This window comes from Nelumbo nucifera, chromosome 2 (assembly GCF_055504915.1).
Source record: "Nelumbo nucifera cultivar China Antique chromosome 2, China Antique-T2T, whole genome shotgun sequence".
Taxonomy (NCBI): Eukaryota; Viridiplantae; Streptophyta; class Magnoliopsida; order Proteales; family Nelumbonaceae; genus Nelumbo; species Nelumbo nucifera.
The window spans coordinates 99,869,025-99,887,449 of NC_142650.1; the positions used below are offsets into that span (position 1 = coordinate 99,869,025).

At 36.6% G+C, this 18,425-nt stretch overlaps 2 protein-coding genes across 4 annotated transcripts; both read right to left on the reverse strand.

Moving 5' to 3' along the window:
* Positions 1 to 4,596: 4,596 nt before the first annotated feature.
* Positions 4,597 to 6,316, reverse strand: LOC104606304 (TatD related DNase). 3 transcript variants are annotated; one of them, XM_010271429.2, is made up of 2 exons: positions 6,076 to 6,316; positions 4,597 to 5,814 (listed from the first exon to the last, which is right to left on the reverse strand). In XM_010271429.2, exon 2 carries the CDS (start codon positions 5,728 to 5,730, stop codon positions 4,792 to 4,794), a length of 939 nt encoding a protein of 312 aa, XP_010269731.1. In that variant the 5' UTR covers positions 5,731 to 5,814; positions 6,076 to 6,316; the 3' UTR covers positions 4,597 to 4,791. The 3 variants fall into 3 exon arrangements, with proteins under 3 accessions (XP_010269731.1, XP_010269732.1, XP_010269730.1); XM_010271430.2 differs by having other exon boundaries at positions 4,597 to 5,759; positions 6,076 to 6,315; XM_010271428.2 differs by having other exon boundaries at positions 4,597 to 5,874; positions 6,076 to 6,315.
* Positions 6,317 to 10,394: 4,078 nt separating this feature from the next.
* On the reverse strand, positions 10,395 to 17,301 carry LOC104606305 (DNA N(6)-methyladenine demethylase ALKBH1D-like). The gene is made up of 4 exons (XM_010271432.3): positions 17,072 to 17,301; positions 12,646 to 13,347; positions 11,645 to 11,989; positions 10,395 to 10,961 (listed from the first exon to the last, which is right to left on the reverse strand). Exons 1-4 carry the CDS (start codon positions 17,132 to 17,134, stop codon positions 10,686 to 10,688), a joined length of 1,386 nt encoding a protein of 461 aa, XP_010269734.1. The 5' UTR covers positions 17,135 to 17,301; the 3' UTR covers positions 10,395 to 10,685.
* Positions 17,302 to 18,425: the final 1,124 nt, after the last annotated feature.

An 18,425-nucleotide genomic window follows, 5' to 3' on the forward strand; every position in this document is an offset into this window, starting at 1 on the left:
TAAACGTGATTCAAACGAAGCCTGTCAATCAATTAAGCTAATCCAAAAAGAACAATTGTGCAAACATGGTTCCCCACACAGCACAGTAACCCAATTACTGTATCATTGGATGGGGAAAACCTGACAGTGAACCTAGCGTGATACCCTGTCAAGCTACTGAGTGAAGTGCTAGTTTTGGGGTTGATATCTTCTCTCTCTCTCTCTCTCTCTCTCTTTTGAATAACCTCCGACCCTGGTGGCAGTGGGATTTGATCCCAGGTCTCCGTTTCAACAAGCCAAAAAACCTACAATTGAGCCACCATCAGATGGTTTTGGGGTTGCATTTTTTCTAAGCAAAATGGCCTATTTGGGTTGCTGTCCTATGAATATACCTGAAGCCACATTGGCCCATGAACAACATGCAACAATGGGCATGTTAAAATTAGAACGAAATGAAGATGCCTGCACTTGATAATCCTATTAATTGGATTGAACAACTGTGTGGTGGCAATTTTTTGCATAACTTTGCACATGAAAACCCATGGAACAAAAACTTTGTACTACCAAAATCCAAATCCACACATCCAACATGATAATAAATTAGCAACAAGGCCACTGCATATTGTGTTTGCATTGTAAAATACACCTGTACAAAATTTGCATGCTTTAGGTTAATGGAGACTACCAAACCTGTTAACAGATTCATATATAGTGATCTAAACTCTGTTAATGGCATGATAGCAAGTTAAATCTGAATATAACAATCGAATATGTAAGGAAAGAAATCCTCTTCAACAGCTGCCTGTTTTTTTAATATTCAGAGGTTGGCAATGGAACATGGATTTCAGCAAATTGGAGGTTTTCATACTACTCCTACCTGAATTATTCCTACCTTTCTAAACCCCAGGCCTATCTGGAGTGAAGAATATAAAAAGTTTAGTTAACCAAAAGTAGTATGCTTTGTTTATTTAACTTTGTAGGAGTTTATTATAGATATACAATCTTCCAATCCTGCAATAGCTGGACCTAAATGAAGAGTTTGGCATTTATACAACCAATATAATAGTAATGGTATGTACTTGCTTTAGGAACTGCTACTTACTATTAAAATTTAACATCAAACTTGTAGTAGGTAAAAAGGTCTTTCACATTGAAATGACAGAATATTGAAAGTACTTACATTTAAAAGGCCTATCTTCTCTCTTTCCTACTATGTGTTTCCATAAGGTAGAGGCATACTCCCTCTCAAGGTTTAAAATGTTGATGTTGGTGGATATGTCGGTCACTCGGTCATCCAAATGTAGGAAACATGTTGAAAATGTTGGAAACATCGTATGGAAATACTTGTAACATTAATAGACATGGTGGAGACATTGTGAAATACGAAAAAAAAAAATAGAAATCTACTTTATGTTTTATGTAATTATAAAACATTCATAGGTAAACCCTTTTAAATTATTATCTTATTCCAAATCATGAAATCTACATGACTGAGTAAGTTCAAGCAAAACTTGAACTCATAGAAAGTGCAAATGGTTCTAATGGACCAACCAAATAATTTATTATATAATAAAAACTAAGATTGAACTTCATGTTTAAAAATATTTCAAGCTGACTCAAAGTGATAATCATGTCCATTATGTGGCAATAACACTGCTACTCCACATATCTAAGATGTACCAATTGATGTTATCATACCATCTATTGTACTAGACAAAACAGAAGTAACTTTCATTGAGGAATATATCAATTCCAGTAATATTTCATGCCGGTACCTATGGAAATGGAAACATGTGGAAATATTAGGATATTTAAGCACATTTTAAACCACATTCCCTCTTATGGTATAATGGAATGGTCTTATCAGTGAGAACAGAATTGATTTCATAAATGAGAGCCTACAGCTAGAAGACTCTAACAACAGAAATGAAAGTATATGACAGATAAAGCCTGAGCCAAAACAAAGAAAAAAATCACAACCCTTAAACCCTGAGCAGGCCAAATGAGTAAACAACCCAATTAAGGTACCAACTAAGCATGCAACTCATCAGTTTTTTACCTCTCAATTGGTAACTAAGAGCTCCCTTCTAGTTACTAGATTTTTCTGATATTTTAAGAAGAAAAAGAGAAGATAATAGAACAGCAGAAAGGACTGCTTGACCAGTCAATAGAATATAACCCAAAGGAAACTAAGAGAGTTGACTAAGAGTCAGAGTAAGTTTAGGAGAAAGATAAAAGTGAATGGGCACTTCAGATAATAACATAAAGGAAAAGTATATATGTGTATTACATACTAACTGCAAATCTATCTATACTACTAAAAAAAGTGCGAATAGGGTCTTAGGCTTCTAGAATTTTTCTTGACTAAAATACTATAACTTTAGGGGAAAAAAACTCAGAGAAAAATGATATTTTCTACTTGCCTTTAATACATTTTTTGGTACCATATTTGCCTTTAATACCAGAAATATGAAAAAATATTGCAAATCTACAACCAGACAATATGAAAAGAATTGCAGATCTATGGAAATCTCATTCTATACACACCAATATTTATAGGAAGAAGATGCAATGGACAATCAAACTACAAAAAACACAGATCTACCAGAAACAAAAACAAAAAAAAACAAAAAAAGAAAACAATGGCTTGGTATTTTTTTGAAGAAAATATATAAAAGAATCACAGATCTACATACCAGAACACACATGAAAGTTTCTTCAGTGGAGAAGAAACAATCAGTCTTTAGTGAACTAAGAAAAACACAGAAAAAGCCATGGATGAGTTTCTTCATCCACAGATCTACGAGAAAGCAAATGGAAAAAAAAAAGCAGATCATACCTGAAAAACTACTGTAGGAATAGGGTTTCTTTGATAAAAAGCAACGGTCAATGGTGAGAAGAGGCTGCAGCAGTTGAATGTCTGCAGTTGGTGAGAAGGGTTGAGAAGCACAGAATCAAAGAAGGGTGACAAGGGGGTGTGGCATGTTCCAGAAAACGAGATTTTTCCGTGGCTGGAATAATGTGAGATTTTGCATTCTAGAACCAGCCGCAGCTCATTTTGAAACGAGCCATGCCCCTAAAAGAATGTGTTTTGCCATGGCTCGTTCCAAAATGGACTGAAACATGCTCAAACCACATTACGAACACCCCCTTAATTCTACCAAATGGAATTTGGAATCTGCGAAAATTGCAGGAGTTATTTGATCAAAATACAGTTAATCAGATTACAGAGTTAAGAATTAGCTGCAATTAGAATAGGGACAAACTACCATGGAAGAGAAATAACAGTGACAAATACTCTGTTAAATTGGGTTATCAGACTTTTGTTCACCTTCAACCATGTTCTTCTAATACTAACAATAGATGAGCAAGGATTTGGAACACCAAAGTGGATTTCAAATTTTGTTGGAAACTGTTTTGGGGAGTTTTGACAAAAGATAAAATCAGGCCCGTGCTATCAGAAGGCTATTCAGTTTGCAGTCTGCAAGCAACACCAAGAATCCTTTCATCATCTATTTTTCAAATGTACCTATGCCAAAGCTATCTGGTGCCAGGCTCACTGGGATTGAATCCTGATTCAATAACAGAGCAGCCAATGCATAAAATTATAGACGAATGGTGGTCTAAAATCTCCAAACAAACTTCTTCCTTAGAAAGAAGTAATATATTTGGAAAACTCATGATAATTTTGTGGCTGTAATGAGAAAACAGAAATGAAGTCATTCATGATAATCAATGCTTCCCACAAGAGGATATTTTTTTTTGCAGGCTATTAGAAGGCTACCAATTGCAGCCAAAGCATGAAGAATTTTTTACTTGAATCACAGCAAAAATCCCATATTGTTGGTTATTGGAATGATGTCCAGTATGTAAAAATAACCACCAATGGCTCTTTCATTGAAGAAACTAACAGGGCAGCTTTAGGTTTTAAGTTTATATACACTGCAGCTTCACGAACCACTATGCAAAGTCAACAACAGCTATGAAGCAGAAATCATAGCAGTAACAGAAGCTTTGAAGGAAGCTCTAAATAAAGGTTATAAAAAAAGTCATATTTTAGCAGATGTACAGCAGCTTAGCTGGGAGGTCTCATGGAGCATGAAAAATCTTAGCTGGAAGGTTATGTTTCTTTTTTATGAATTACAGTTGCAGGAGGTCAAATTCGAAGAGAAGTTTATGTATGTAAATAGGAACTTAAATATACTTTGCTTGGTTATCATGTTCTGTAAATCAAAAAGTATCCCGTACACAGGAAGAACTTTTGTACTCTTTTTATATAGTAATGCTATCCAATGAAATTAGTTTTTTGTTAGAAAAAGAACATACTCCAAAAAAGTAGAAAAGTTTATGATAATTCATTCCTCGGAGATGTTTTTAAAATCCCCCCCCCCCAGTAGAGTTCAGAGTTTTTCAGAGTTTAAAGTTAAGATTTACAAAATACCACCTTAGCCATCAATGAAATTGACCCCCTTTCTTTTAGCATCTCCCTTTGATTGAGTTTCTGTTTCTATCTCCAACATTATAATAAAAGATAGGTTGCTAGTTCTCTCTCTCTCTCTCTCTCTCTCTCTCTCTATATATATATATATATGTAATTTTTTTAATAATAATTTCAGATTTTATGATATTGTTACTCATAAACAAAACCATTGTTCTTTGCAAGTACTTGTTACATTTTGTGAATTAAACTAAAGTTCTTCGCTGCATTTTTCACATAAAAGAATAAGAGAACAATTAGAGATAACTGAAATTTACTGCAACATTCTGCCCTCTTGAGCTTCATGCTAGATGAGGAAAGGCAAACACAACAAGCTAATCTTCTCTTGGTATTTTTGAGCCCGGATAAGAAAACAAGCGGTTTGCATTTCTGTAGCTGACTTCTGCAAGTTCTTCTTCCGGCATCTCAAGCAAAGATGCAACATAACTAAGAACATTACGAATGTTAGCTGGGTGATTCAGTGCTTCCTTCGGCACTGTTGAGCTATCTCCCGAAACTTGAAATGGATCGTTGGGGCTACCACCAAAATTTGGAGTTGAATTTCCCCCATGGTTCTGAGGGCCTTGCAGGTCAGAAGCACTTCCTTCAAACCACAGTACAGAACCTGAGTTTGATCTTGGTAGTGCATCAGGTGCATCCGTCTCCAACAAAATCCTTTCAGTGGGTACCGACTTCAGCATCCGCTTTGCCTTCTGTGGTTTCATGGACATAAGAAACCCAGAAAAGGAAAAATAAGCTCCAAGCTTTGCCAATCCTGGAACCATCTCAGCAGAGCCTAGATATGAATGAAGAATTACACCAGAAGGGAAAGGCCCTGCATTTTGCATTATTTCTAGCAGCTCACCAAAGGCACGAACACAATGAACTGAAGCCGGTCTATGCAACTCTTTCGCAAGTTCAAGTTGTTGGGAGAAAACCTGAACTTGATCTGTGAAATTCACTTCCTTTCCTCTTGAGCCTTTGTCCAAGCCTATTTCACCAACTGCTGCAGAAGGTGTAGTCTCAAAGAAATCTCTCAACGTATTCAACCAGTTGGGGCTCCTCTCAGAAACGAACCAGGGATGGAGACCGAAGCACGGAACTACACTGGAATGCTGTTCACTCATCTCCTTGACCAGATGCCAATCTTTCTCAGTGATCCCATTGACTGCAAATCGAAGTACGCCAGAGCGTTGAGCTGTTTGAATGAGTTGGGGAGCTAAGTGGTAGACTCTTGGGTCCTGGAGATGACAGTGGGAATCGAAGAGCTTCATCGCTCGACTGCTCCTACTGCTCCAAATTACTGATGTCGAATTCAAATTTCAAAGCAGTACACAAATTCAAATTGTCTTCAACTCCTTTAGAACATCAAATTCTTATAAATTTGGACAGCCTTATAGAGTGTTGTCAGAAGCACCCTAAAAATCAATTGAAATTGATAAAATTTGTTGGGAGCAATTTAACCCAAAGACTTGAAGTATAACTGAACGAGGGATTGAACCCTAAAATTGTCCTCATATAAAGAGGATAAACAGTGGGTTGACTTTACCTCGATTATAGATTCAAGCCTATGTTCTGTTCCAGCTGATTTGTCAAAGCAAAAGAACAAGAATCCTTACCTAGTCTTGAAATATAAGTTCCAAGGAAAAACAGAATTAGAGATAATCCAGTCTGGTGATGCCTCAAAACCACGATTCAACCAGTCGCTTGCCTCTGGTGATGCTTCAATCTTGCTTTTCCGGCCCTCAAGATAGTAATTGATTTTAGGGAAATTGTATAAAATCACCATGACGTTTCAGTATTTCTCTTGATCTCACCGTAACTTTTAGAAAATGTCTAAATCTCACGATTCTCACCATGTCAGTAACTTGACGTTAAACAGATTAATGATTGTTAATATATTAATATATTATTTTTTTATAGAAAAATATAATATATATATTTTAATATTTTATCAAAAAAACATAAAAAAGCAAAGAAAAAGTATTTTTAAATTATAGAAACTATAGAAATTGAAAAATAAAATCAGAAAATAAAAATTGTAAAAAAACATAAAAAATTATAAAAAACAGTGAAACTGCAAATAAATAACAAAAAATACAAGAAAATTTATGAATCGTAGAAATTAGAACAATGTAAAAAAACAGAAATTATAAAAAACATTGTAAATTATAACAAAACACTAAAATGCAAAAAAAAAGAAAATTGAAAATTGAAAAAGACAAAATAAACTCAAAAAATATAAAGATTGGATAAAAATAAAAATTGCAAATATACATAAAATGATAAAAATTATATAGAAAAAAGCAATAAATTGTAGAAAACAAGAACATGATAAATTTTTCAAAAAAAATCAATTACAAAAAATACATAAAGTGATAAAAATTAAAAATCTCTCTTTCTCTCTCTTTCTATATATCTATATATATCAACTAAAAAAGCAAAAATTTCAAAAAAAAAAAAAGAAATGCTCGTTTTTTAAAAAATATATAAATTTTAGAAAAATAAAAAATTGCAGACAAACTAATAAAATGATAAAAATTTTTAGCAGAATCAAACAAAAATTAGACATGGCATCCAAGGAATATTGTAATAAATTTTCAAAAATTATTTAAGACAAATAATTAAAAATTTATGAAAATATTTTTGCACATTTATGAAGCCCTCGATGGAGATTTATATTCTAGATTCAAGTTGTAAAAATTTACAATACATTACAAATATTTCAAAATACTAGAAAGAGAGAGAGAGAAAAAGAGAGAGAGAGCCTAAATGAGTCTTTTTCTCTAATTTGCTAGTTAGGGGCAACTTGGTCATGAGAATTGTATTTATGGTGAGATAGACAATTTCTACTAGTGAATATTAATGGTGCTTTAACGTAAGGTGAGTTTTGAAAAATAAAAATTTATGATATGGTGAGTTTTAAACATTTTAAAAAGTTACGGTGAGTTTAAGAGAAATGCTAAAAAAAGTGATGATGAGTCTTAAACAATTTCCCTTGATTTTATATACAAGAATAATTCATCGGATAAGAGAGAAAGAATGAGTGAGAACAGAAAACAATTGTGATACGGTGAAGCAATGCGGAGATGTTTTCGGATGTGCTGTGAGAGAGCAGTCTCTCTTCTGTGAGGCAGTGAGGCTCTCTATCTCTGACTCCTTTACCTGCTTATTCGATTTCCGCAACAAGAGGTTTTTTTGTTTTTTTTTTTTTTGCAGGCTATTAGAAGGCTACCAATTGCGGTCAAAGGATGAAAATTTTTTTACTTGAATCACAGCAAAAATCCCATATTATTGATTATTGGAATGATGTCCAGTATGTAAAAATAATCACCGATGGCTCTTTCATCGAAGAAACTAACAGAGCAGCTTTAGATTTCAGGTAAGTTTATTTACGCTGCAGCTTCACCAACCACCATGCAACGTCAACAGCAGCTATGAAGCAGAAATCATAGCAGCAATAGAAGCTTTGAAGGAAGCTCTAAATAAAGGTTATAAAGAAGTCATATTTTTGCAGATGCACAGCAGCTTAGCTGGGAGATCTCATGGAGAATGAAAAATCTTAGCTGGAAGGTTATGTTTCTTTTTGATGAATTACAGCTGCAGGAGGTCGAATTTGATGAGAAGTTTATGCATGCAAATAGGAACTTAAATATAACTTTGCTTGGTTAGCATGTTCTGTAAATAAAAAAGTATCCTGTACCCAGGAAGAACTTTCGTACTCTATTATATATAATAATGCTATCCAATGAAATTGGCCCCCCCGTAGAGCTCAGTTTTTCAGAGATTAGAGTTCAGATTTACAAAATACCACCTTAGCCATCAATGAAATTGAACCCCTTTCTTTTAGCATCTCCCTTTGATTGAGTTTCTGTTTCTATCTCCAACATTATAATAAAAGAGAGGTCCCCCGCCCCCCCTGTAGAGTTCAGTTTTTCAGATATTAGAGTTCAGATTTACAAAATACCTCCTTAGCCATCAATGAAATTGACCCCCTTTCTTTTAGCATCTCCCTTTGATTGAGTTTCTGTTTCTATCTCCAACATTATAAAAAAAGATAGGTTGCCATATATATATATATATACATACATATATATAATTTTTTAATAATACTTTCAGATTTTATGATATTGTTATTCATAAACAAAACCATTGTTCTTTGCAAGTACTAGTTACATTTTGTGAATTATTTTGCAGTAAATTTTATTTCATTTTATTTATTTTGTTAACCTTTTCCTTGTATAAGTGTGAAGCTATAAGCCATCTGCAGCAACTATGTAAAACAAATTTTTTATGGGTGCTCTCAAGATGGTTGTTGAAATCAAACTAAAGTTCTCTGCATTTTTCACATAAAAGAATAAGAGAACAATTAGAGATAACTGAAATTTACTGCAACATTCTGCTCTCATGAGCTTCATGCTAGACAAGGAAAGGCAAACACAACAAGCTAATCTTCTCTTGGTATTTTTGAGCCCAGATAAGAAAACAAGCGGTTTGCATTTCTGTAGCTGATTTCTGCAAGTTCTTCTTCCGGCATCTCAAGCAAAGATGCAACATAACTAAGAACATTACGTATGTTAGCTGGGTGATTCAGTGCTTCCTTCGGCACTGTTGAGCTATCTCCCGAAACTTGAAATGGATCGTTGGGGCTACCATCAAAGTTTGGAGTTGAATTTCCCCCATGGTTCTGAGGGCCTTGCAGGTCAGAAGCACTTCCTTCAAACCACAGTACAGAACCTGAGTTTGATCTTGGTAGTGCAGCAGGTGCATCCGTCCCCAACAAAATCCTTTCAGTGGGTACTGACTTCAGCATCTGCTTTGCCTTCTGTGGTTTCATGGACATAAGAAAACAAGAAAAGGAAAAATAAGCTCCAAGCTTTGCCAATCCTGGAACCATCTCAGCAGAGCCTAGATATGAATGAAGAATTACACCAGAAGGGAAAGGCCCTGCATTTTGCATTATTTCTAGCAGCTCACCAAAGGCATAAACACAATGAACTGAAGCCGGTCTATGTAACTCTTTCGCAAATTCAAGTTGTTGGGAGAAAACCTGAACTTGATCTGTGAAATTCACCTCTTTTCCTCTTGAGCCTTTGTCCAAGCCTATTTCACCAACTGCTGCAGAAGGTGTAGTCTCAAACAAATCTCTCAACGTATTCAACTAGTTGGGGCTCCTCTCATCTCCTTGATCAGATGCCAATCTTTCTCAGTGATCCCATTGACTGCAAATCGAAGTACACCAGAGCGTTGAGCTGTTTGAATGAGTTGGGGAGCTAAGTGGTAGACTCTTGGGTCCTGAAGATGACAGTGGGAATTGAAGAACTTCATCACTCGACTGCTCCTACTGCTTACTGATGTCAAATTCAAATTTGAAAGCAGTACACATTCAAATTGTCTTCAGCTCCTTTAGAACATCAAATTCTTATAAATTTGGTAGCCTTATGGGGTGTTGTCAGAAGCACCCTAAAAATCAACTGAAATTGATCAAATTTGTTGGGAGCAATATTTAACCCAAAGACTTGAAGTATAACCGAACGAGGGATTGAACCCTAAAATTGAGATTTAAGAGAACTCTTTTATTTTTTTGCCTTAAGAGGATTCTTTTTTGGTAAAAATCCTTAGATATTCAAGGCAAGATTCTATGAAGATGTTTTGAGGTAGAAGGCATTGATGAGATATATTTATTATTTACATTTGTATTTAAAATTTTAAAAATAAATATTTCACAATGTGGTGTGAGACCCTTGGTTTACGACTGCCTAGACACTAAAGTCAATATTCAACATTTAATTACTGACAAATCGCTTGATCTGAGGTTGCAACAGATGCATCACATGATTCAGCATAATCGGGCAACATTCAATTCAACAGGGAAGGAGAATGAGAATATTAGATCCTTGTTGTCTTACCAAACTTTTTTTATGATTAAAGATTTTCATTTGCTAAAAAGATACATTATGTTCCAAACACAGATGGAGCATACCACCCGTAAGAGTCCTGAACAAAACCTTTAGCTTCCTGAGTTTAACATGAGCAGCCATAGTATACTTCCTAGAAATATATACAAACCTAATAGCCACAAAATGTTTGCTGTCCACTCAATAATGCCTTACAAAACATGGAACAAAGATTAACTACCAACTCCTCTCACGCGCTTGCAGTTGCTTTGTAAAGAGTTAAGAAGCAGTTTGGAACTACCTATTGATGGCAATGGTGGTAAAAATTATGTTCAATACTTCCTGAAAGTAAGATTTAGACGTCCTGGACGAAGGTTTGCATCATCAACCAGATACTTTGGGGCTGAGTTTGGTATAATGGTTGGTACCCCATGATATATAAGCCTAGATTTGCCACCAAATATCAGAACATCACCAGATTGCAAAATCAGTTTCTCGGCCTTATCAGTGTCTCTGTTATCTCCATACAAAAAATCTGCTGAGTCACCAATTGAAAAGGAGACAACAGGAAAACCTTTATCAAGACTCTCAGTGCTCTCATCTCGATCCTGCACCAGAAAAAGTTTTGGGAAGACATCAAACGATCCAGGACTTTATAAAATCCAATATTTCTGATTGCTTCTAATTGCATATAAGTACATGCACCTTCAATAAGAAATTATTAATCTCTTGGCATACAAGTAAATGCAACTTAAATAAGAAATCACTCTTCCATTTTCATAAACCACTACTAAAGATCAGCAGCACTTCAGACAAATGGAACTTTCTGGGCCAATCCATTCAATTTGTAAAAGTGCCTAAACAAAAGAGTACTCAATCTACTAATCCATTCAACTTCGACTTATGAGATGGTCAACAATTGAAAGGAGAATTCCCACAGAAAAGCCCTTGTGTGGACATAGAAATACAAATCAAATTGAATTGACGAAAAAACTAAACTGATCTTGACTGTTGTTTCAGAGTTTTCTGAATGGCTCCTTCCATAGAAAGTCATGGTTGATCAAAATTCATAATATAATAAGAAATTCCTTCATAATTTCATATATTTGTAAGCTTTTTGTGTCATTCAGTTTCGCTAGAAAGTTTCCAACCATTTCAGCATTCAAGGATTACAAACCCCTGAATTCTCTCTCTCTCTCTCTCTCTCTCTCTCTCTCTCACGCACACACACAAACAAACAGAAATTATATATTACTCCAAATCATGGATATACATAAAATAATTTTCTAACCTGATGAAGGCCAAGTCTCCCACTAGTTGAGTAGAAATTGACAATGCATATATCAGGGGACATTGCAGGAAGTGCTTCTTCCACATTGCTTGTTTTTATCTCTTGTTTTAAAAAGGCATGGGTGTCCTGCATTGCTCTTTTAACCAAATCTTTGAGTTCGTCAGGAATTGACGGAGGCTCTGCGCCATCTGTTGCCCTTTGATTGCCATACAATCTTGTCTCTGGGTCCCAGTTCTTACCAAGACACATCATTTGTATATGCAGTTTTGCACCATCTCGATAGCCTGGTTGATAGAATCCTCCAGGGCCCAGACCAAGTTGTCGACATATCTTTATAATCTTGACCTGGAAGAAAAGTGCAAATACATAGAAGAGCCCATAAAAAATTATAGAAAAAAACAGCTACTTGCAGGAGAAATGAATTCCACACATAAAAGTACTCGGAAGCTTTCTTTTTGGATAGTAAAAAAGTACTCATGAACTCAAATCAATACTCATGGCCCTTGGCATATATAATGTACTACCAGGAGATGGTCATATAGAGAACTGACTAATGGCTTCATTGTAAAAGAAGTCCCACTCCAAAGGGATGAAAAAATAAAAAAAAATCATTTTGTGCTTCTATAAACCAGAATTATAAAATTATCTTACAACAATTTTTACCATTCAAAGGGATGAAAAAGATAAGGTCCGAAATGCCTGTTTCCAGGAGTTTCGGACCCCCAATTTTTTTTAATAATAAAAAGCATGCTAAAAGCTTCCCAAAAAACCAAAATTTGAAAAAAAAACTAAAAAAATAGAGTTTCAGCCGTTTCTATGTACCGATACAATACGACCGAAACTCGTATCATAACGATACTTTGAACCTTGCTTGAACAATATGAACAATAAGTGAATGGTTCTTACATCTAAAGATTCATGTAAAGGAATATGCATTCAATAAATGTGTCAAGAAGGAAGGAGCATACAAAACTTAAGTATGTGTTGGAAGAATAGACCACCTGATCATTTGGACTAATATAACTCTTTAAGAGAACCATCCCTGGCCTTAGAAGTTGATGACTTCTCTTGAAGCGCTCAAGTTCCTTTCGCTTTTCTCTGTTCTTTTCAAGTAGAGAAGGCTTCAGTGATACTACGTTTCTACTTTTGACATGGCAGATATCAAAGGGCAAAATGTTCGGTGAGAATTCAGGCTGCCCTGAGTAACTGTTGCCTACAGATTTTTTAGGTGAAATTTTCCTGTGTTGAGATTTTCCATTTAGTGAATCCCTATCTTCACTAAAACAAAAAATAGGCTCATCCTCCAGATTTGCAGAACTGGGAAAGTGTGCAGGTTGTGTTGAAACATTGTCAACATTCCTCTCCATTGAAGTTTGACCATATTGAGATTTTTGGGTACAGGATGGTATGCCCATGCTACCCATATTAGGCACTGATGAGGATTCGAAATCTTTAGAATAACAGTCCACTGCAGCACTGAGCATAGTCCTATCATACTGAGGTCTCTCCACATGAGGTAGTCTGTCCTTGTCACCAATACAAGCAGGTAGAGTAAGCCCACCCTGTTCAGAAGGAGAACAAACAACTGCTGTGGGAAGCTTTGAATTATTAGTTCCTTCCTTTTCTTCCATGGTTTGTGGTGGTTTTCCATGAAAGGAGGATCCATCATTACGAACAGAAGGAGCAAATCTAGAAACACTACCCTGTTGATTGGCAATCAAAACATGAGCTTCAGCAATGACCACAAACTACAGTCAAGGACGAGAAAACAATTCAATCATATATAACACACTAGGTTTGATTAGCATAAGAAAAAAAAAAAGAAAAACACTAGATTCATGTTGTACAAAGCAAATTCCATGGTTTTCTGCAATTTCAAGATTTAAAATTCCCACCAATTACTGTACAAAGTACAAACAGCCTAGTCAACAGAATATCATCCATGTCTGATGCACAACAGGTCAACAGCAGTATGTGAAATATCGACTAGGTCAGATATTCAAAACTAACCTCTGATGACATTCTTTTGGTATGTGTAGAAAAACAATTTACAACTGATGAGTAATATATTCCAACCTGGTAACTTGCACATTATATCAGATTCTAAATTTCAATGCAAACTTGCCACAACAATGAGGAATATATCATTAGAATCCACCAGTTTGTGTGTGCAGTGTCTTCTAGAAAATATACCATTCTCTTCTAGTTCGGTAAATGCAATGGAATAAGTATTACTTTCAAGATAATACTTCATCACTACCAGAACAGAAGGTACTATTTAGTATATCCCAGTGTGACCTAAAGCTCTAGACGATATGTAATTATTATGCATAATAGTCACCAATACAAATTAATGATGATGAAACCAATATATGGCTAATTCAATTTTGCAATGTAGTTTATAAGTATGCAATTGTCATAACTTATTGGGTTGACAGTGCTGGAAACTTGATTCAAACTCAATTAGAAAAGAGTCTAAACAGAAATAAGATGGATAACTTTTGGTGCTTCACCCCTCTCTGAACGGTAAGATCACATTCTCAGCTGTCCCATCCGAATACTGCTGCTCCGCTCAACGTCCATCTCTGTCGCCGACCTTGTCACAAGGTATGTCTCTTTCTTACCACCACATTTCACCATCCCACATGGCATTTCTTACATCTCTCTCTCACAACACTGAACCCACATCGTATTCCCAAGCCATCAATGACCCCAATTGGTGTGATGCCGTGGCTGCTGAAATTCAAGCTTGCAAGACAACGATACATGGACTCTCACTGATTTGCCACCTAGCAAGCACGCAATTGGCTGTAAATGGGTATATAAAATCAAATACAAGTCTGATGGCACCACTGAGCACTACAAAGCTCGTCTGGTCGCCGAAGGCTTCACTGGTCTTCATTGACACATTTGCACCGGTTGCTAAAATGGTCACCGTGTGCTGCTTACTTGCTATTGCAGCCATTAAGAATAGGTTTTTCTTTCAACTTGATGTCCATAATGCATTTCTTCATGGTGATCTCAATGAAGAAGTTTACATGCAACTTCCTCCTGACTTCAGTAGACAAGGGAGCGCACAGTCTGCAAACTTCACAAGTCCATCTATAGTTTAAAACCGGCTTCTCAAAACTGGTTTTCGAAGTTCTGTAATGCACTCCTTGCAGCCAGCTTCTCTCAGTCCAAAGCTGATAATACACTCTTCACAAAGGGCTCTGCTGCTTCCTTCATTGTCGTCCTAGTCTATGTTGATGATACCATTGTGACTGGCAATGATTCCACATCAATAACCTCTCTGAAAGAATTCTTGTGCTATTGATTTCACATCAAAGATCTTGGACCTCTGAAATATTTTATGGGTCTTGAGGTTGCACGAAATTCTTCACGCATCTTTCTATCTCAGCACAAGTATGCACTTGACATATTATCTGACACCAAGTACTCAGATTGTTGTCCTTCTGAATTTCCCATGGAGCAGAATATCAAATTACACAAAAACATGGGCATGCCTCTTTCCGATCCCTCTGTTTACCGCTGCTTGATTGGCTGCTTGCAATATCTTACCATCATTGACCAGATTTGGTTTACTTTGTTAATTCCCTCAGTCAGTTCATGAGAAATCCCCATGAGCTCCATTGGAATGCTGCCTTGCATATTTTACGTTACATCAGGTTCACTGTAGGTATGGAATTTTCCTATTTCCAGTGGATCTCTCACTCTTACTGCATAATGTAACTCAGACTGGGGCAGTTGCTCATCTACTAGACGATCAGTTACTGGCTACCACATCTTTCTTGGCCCCAGCCCCATCTCTTGGAAATCCTAGAAACAGTCCACTATGGCACGCTCCTCTGCTGAATCTGAATACCACACCTTGGCCACGACATCACGTGAAATACAATGGCTCTCCTTTCTACTTCACAACCTTGGCATTCCCCTCCAGCCGGTGGTTCTTCATTGTGACAATCAGGTCACTTTACATTGCCAACAACCCAGTATTCCATGAGCGCACCAAGCATATTGAAATGGACTGTCATTTCATACGGGAACAAATACAATGTGGCTTACTTCATCCTCAACATATTCCTTCCTCACAACAGATTGTTGATATATTCACCAAGCCCTTGGGACGAGAAGTTTTTCATCACTTAAGGTCCAAGTTGATTCGTACCATCTAGTCGCCAACTTGAGGGGGAGTATTACCGATAAGGTTATGTAGCATAGTAACCCTCCATGCAACCACCTTACAATCCGATAAGCATTAGTATCTAGCCCCTTATCTCTTCCTAGTCTCTATCCAGATAATCTGTTTGTTTTGCTTATCGCTATCTACTTATCTCATGTATATATACAAACACACACATATATATGTATATATTAATAAATTATGATCCATGTATATATGTATATATTAATATATATTACTTATCTCATGTAACCCTCCATGCAACCACCTTACAATCCGATAAGCATTAGTATCTAGCCCCTTATCTCTTCCTAGTCTCTATCCAGATAATCTGTTTGTTTTGCTTATCTCTATCTACTTATCTCATGTATATATACAAACACACACATATATATGTATATATGTATATATTAATAAATTATGATCCTCTTCTATTCAAAATTTGCCTTTGTCCACTCAGATCGACCTGAGTTTTCAATTTTAAGTCAAACATGCAATTCATGAAAAATACTAAAATAAGAGAGATATAATTGCTCAGCCTAACACACATCCAAGAACATGATAATTCAACAAAATAGCACATTTATGAAGACTTACATAAGGAGTTAACAAGTTATAAGCCAAATCATGTCCATCAAATTAACATAAATAAAGACTTAACACTACCACACTGGAGCTAACAAAGAAATCTTCAGAGATTCAGAATTCAAATACAAATGCCTTACCAAAACAACATGAGGCGGATCCCCTGTTTTGTGTTAAAAAAAATAGGAGAAAATGAGGAGCAAACCCTGTTTCAATGTTAAAAAATGGCGGAGCCCCTGTTTTATGTTAAAAAGGCTGAAAACACGATGGAGCAGAGCTCCTGTTTCGCATTACAAAAATAGGTGAAAAAAAAATAGGGCGGAGTCCTTTTTGTGTCAAATTAAAATTGGAAAAAATGGGGAGTAGTACCCTGTTTTATATCAGAAAAAGACAAAACAATAAGAGGTCGGAGACCCAGTTTTTGTGTGATCTATCTAAAGATGAAGGGGCAAAATATTTGTATAAGGGGAAGAATATGAAGGGCGGAGGCCCTATTTAGTGTCAAACGGAATAAAAAAAAAAAAAATAGAAGGGCGGAAGCCCCTGTTTTGGCGTCAAAGAACAAGAAAAAGAGTCTACCAAAGAAGAAAAAGATGATGAAGATTGCACAAAAAAAAACAGTAACAGAAACCGAAAAAAAAATAAAAAATACTACTTACAGGTACAGTGAAACTTCGGTGATTCTCATATCGAGAAGGGCTTCTTCTCCCCCGCCCACGCATTTCCAGTCGGAGGTAAGTCTCACTCGATTTCGATTGCTTGATGAGAGAGCACTAACGCAGTTCTTTTCGCCTACAGCCACTTTAATTCCGAATCAACTTATATAACGTCTGGCATCAGAATATGTATATCGACGTCAATTCTCGTCTCCTCAATGCTTTCTTAGCCAAAAGGGCGCGGCATCCGATGGTAAAGTGGAACACGAAGAGTTCGAATCTGCGCCACTAGGCTGGCGCCCCAAAAACGTCCCAAACAATAGGGTCTCGCCGCGTGTTCCCTCACACGCATCCCAAGTCGTGCGGAGTTAATGGGACGTCCGTTAGGAATTCCCATCTCCTCCCCACGAGGGGCCGCCCCACAACGCTCTATATCACATTTCTGCCGTGTATTGAGAATATCTTCCGATGATGATGATATCATCGATTTTGGTATCGAAAAATATTTTCAATATACGGCGGGAATGTGCTATGTGGTATTGTGGGGCGGCCCCATGTAAGGAGAAGATGTGATCTACTTGGTTTGCCATCTTGTTAACTCCCAAATACCAAAACTTAAATGTTTTGGGTAAATTTTTTAAACTACCCTATTATTTCATAATTGTCTATCCTTATTGTTTATAATTGACTAACTCTAACTTTACTGTAGGATTTATTAATATTCGGCAAAATTTATACATACGCAACATGTAATTTTTTAGAATCCAATTATACCCGTAATCCCTCTCCCTTCTTCTTCTTCTTCTTCTTCTTCGTCACCTCACACGCCCAGCCCCCTCCAATTTGACTACTCTGGTCTGGCTCTACTATCTTGTGCTTGATGGTAATCGGTTAGATGGCGCCATCCCTCTACTCAACCAATCCTCCCTCTAGTCTTCGATGTTTCCCGGAATAACCTCATCGGCATCATTCCGGTCATACCCTCACTGTCCCGCTTCGGCACCTCCTCCTTTTATTGGAACCAGCACCATCCCCAGTGGGGCGTAGTGGCGTTTGGACAGAAAACACCATATCAAAAGCAGCATGAGCGAACCAGTGTGAATCCCAGAATGTAAGTGGTAGAGAGTGGGTGTTGTTCTGTGTTGGGGAGCTACATGTTACACCCAAAATCCCTCTCTCTCTCTCATGTTCTTTTTCTTCCATTCTCCATTATCTTACCCTCTTCTCGCTTTTGCAATACGTATTGGATAACCAAACCCGTCTCCTATTTTTTGTTGTCCTTGGAGCAACTGATGAAGGCTTCAACAAATGCAACAAAAACAGAGCAACTACAGTAGTGCGGCGGGACTCAGGGTTG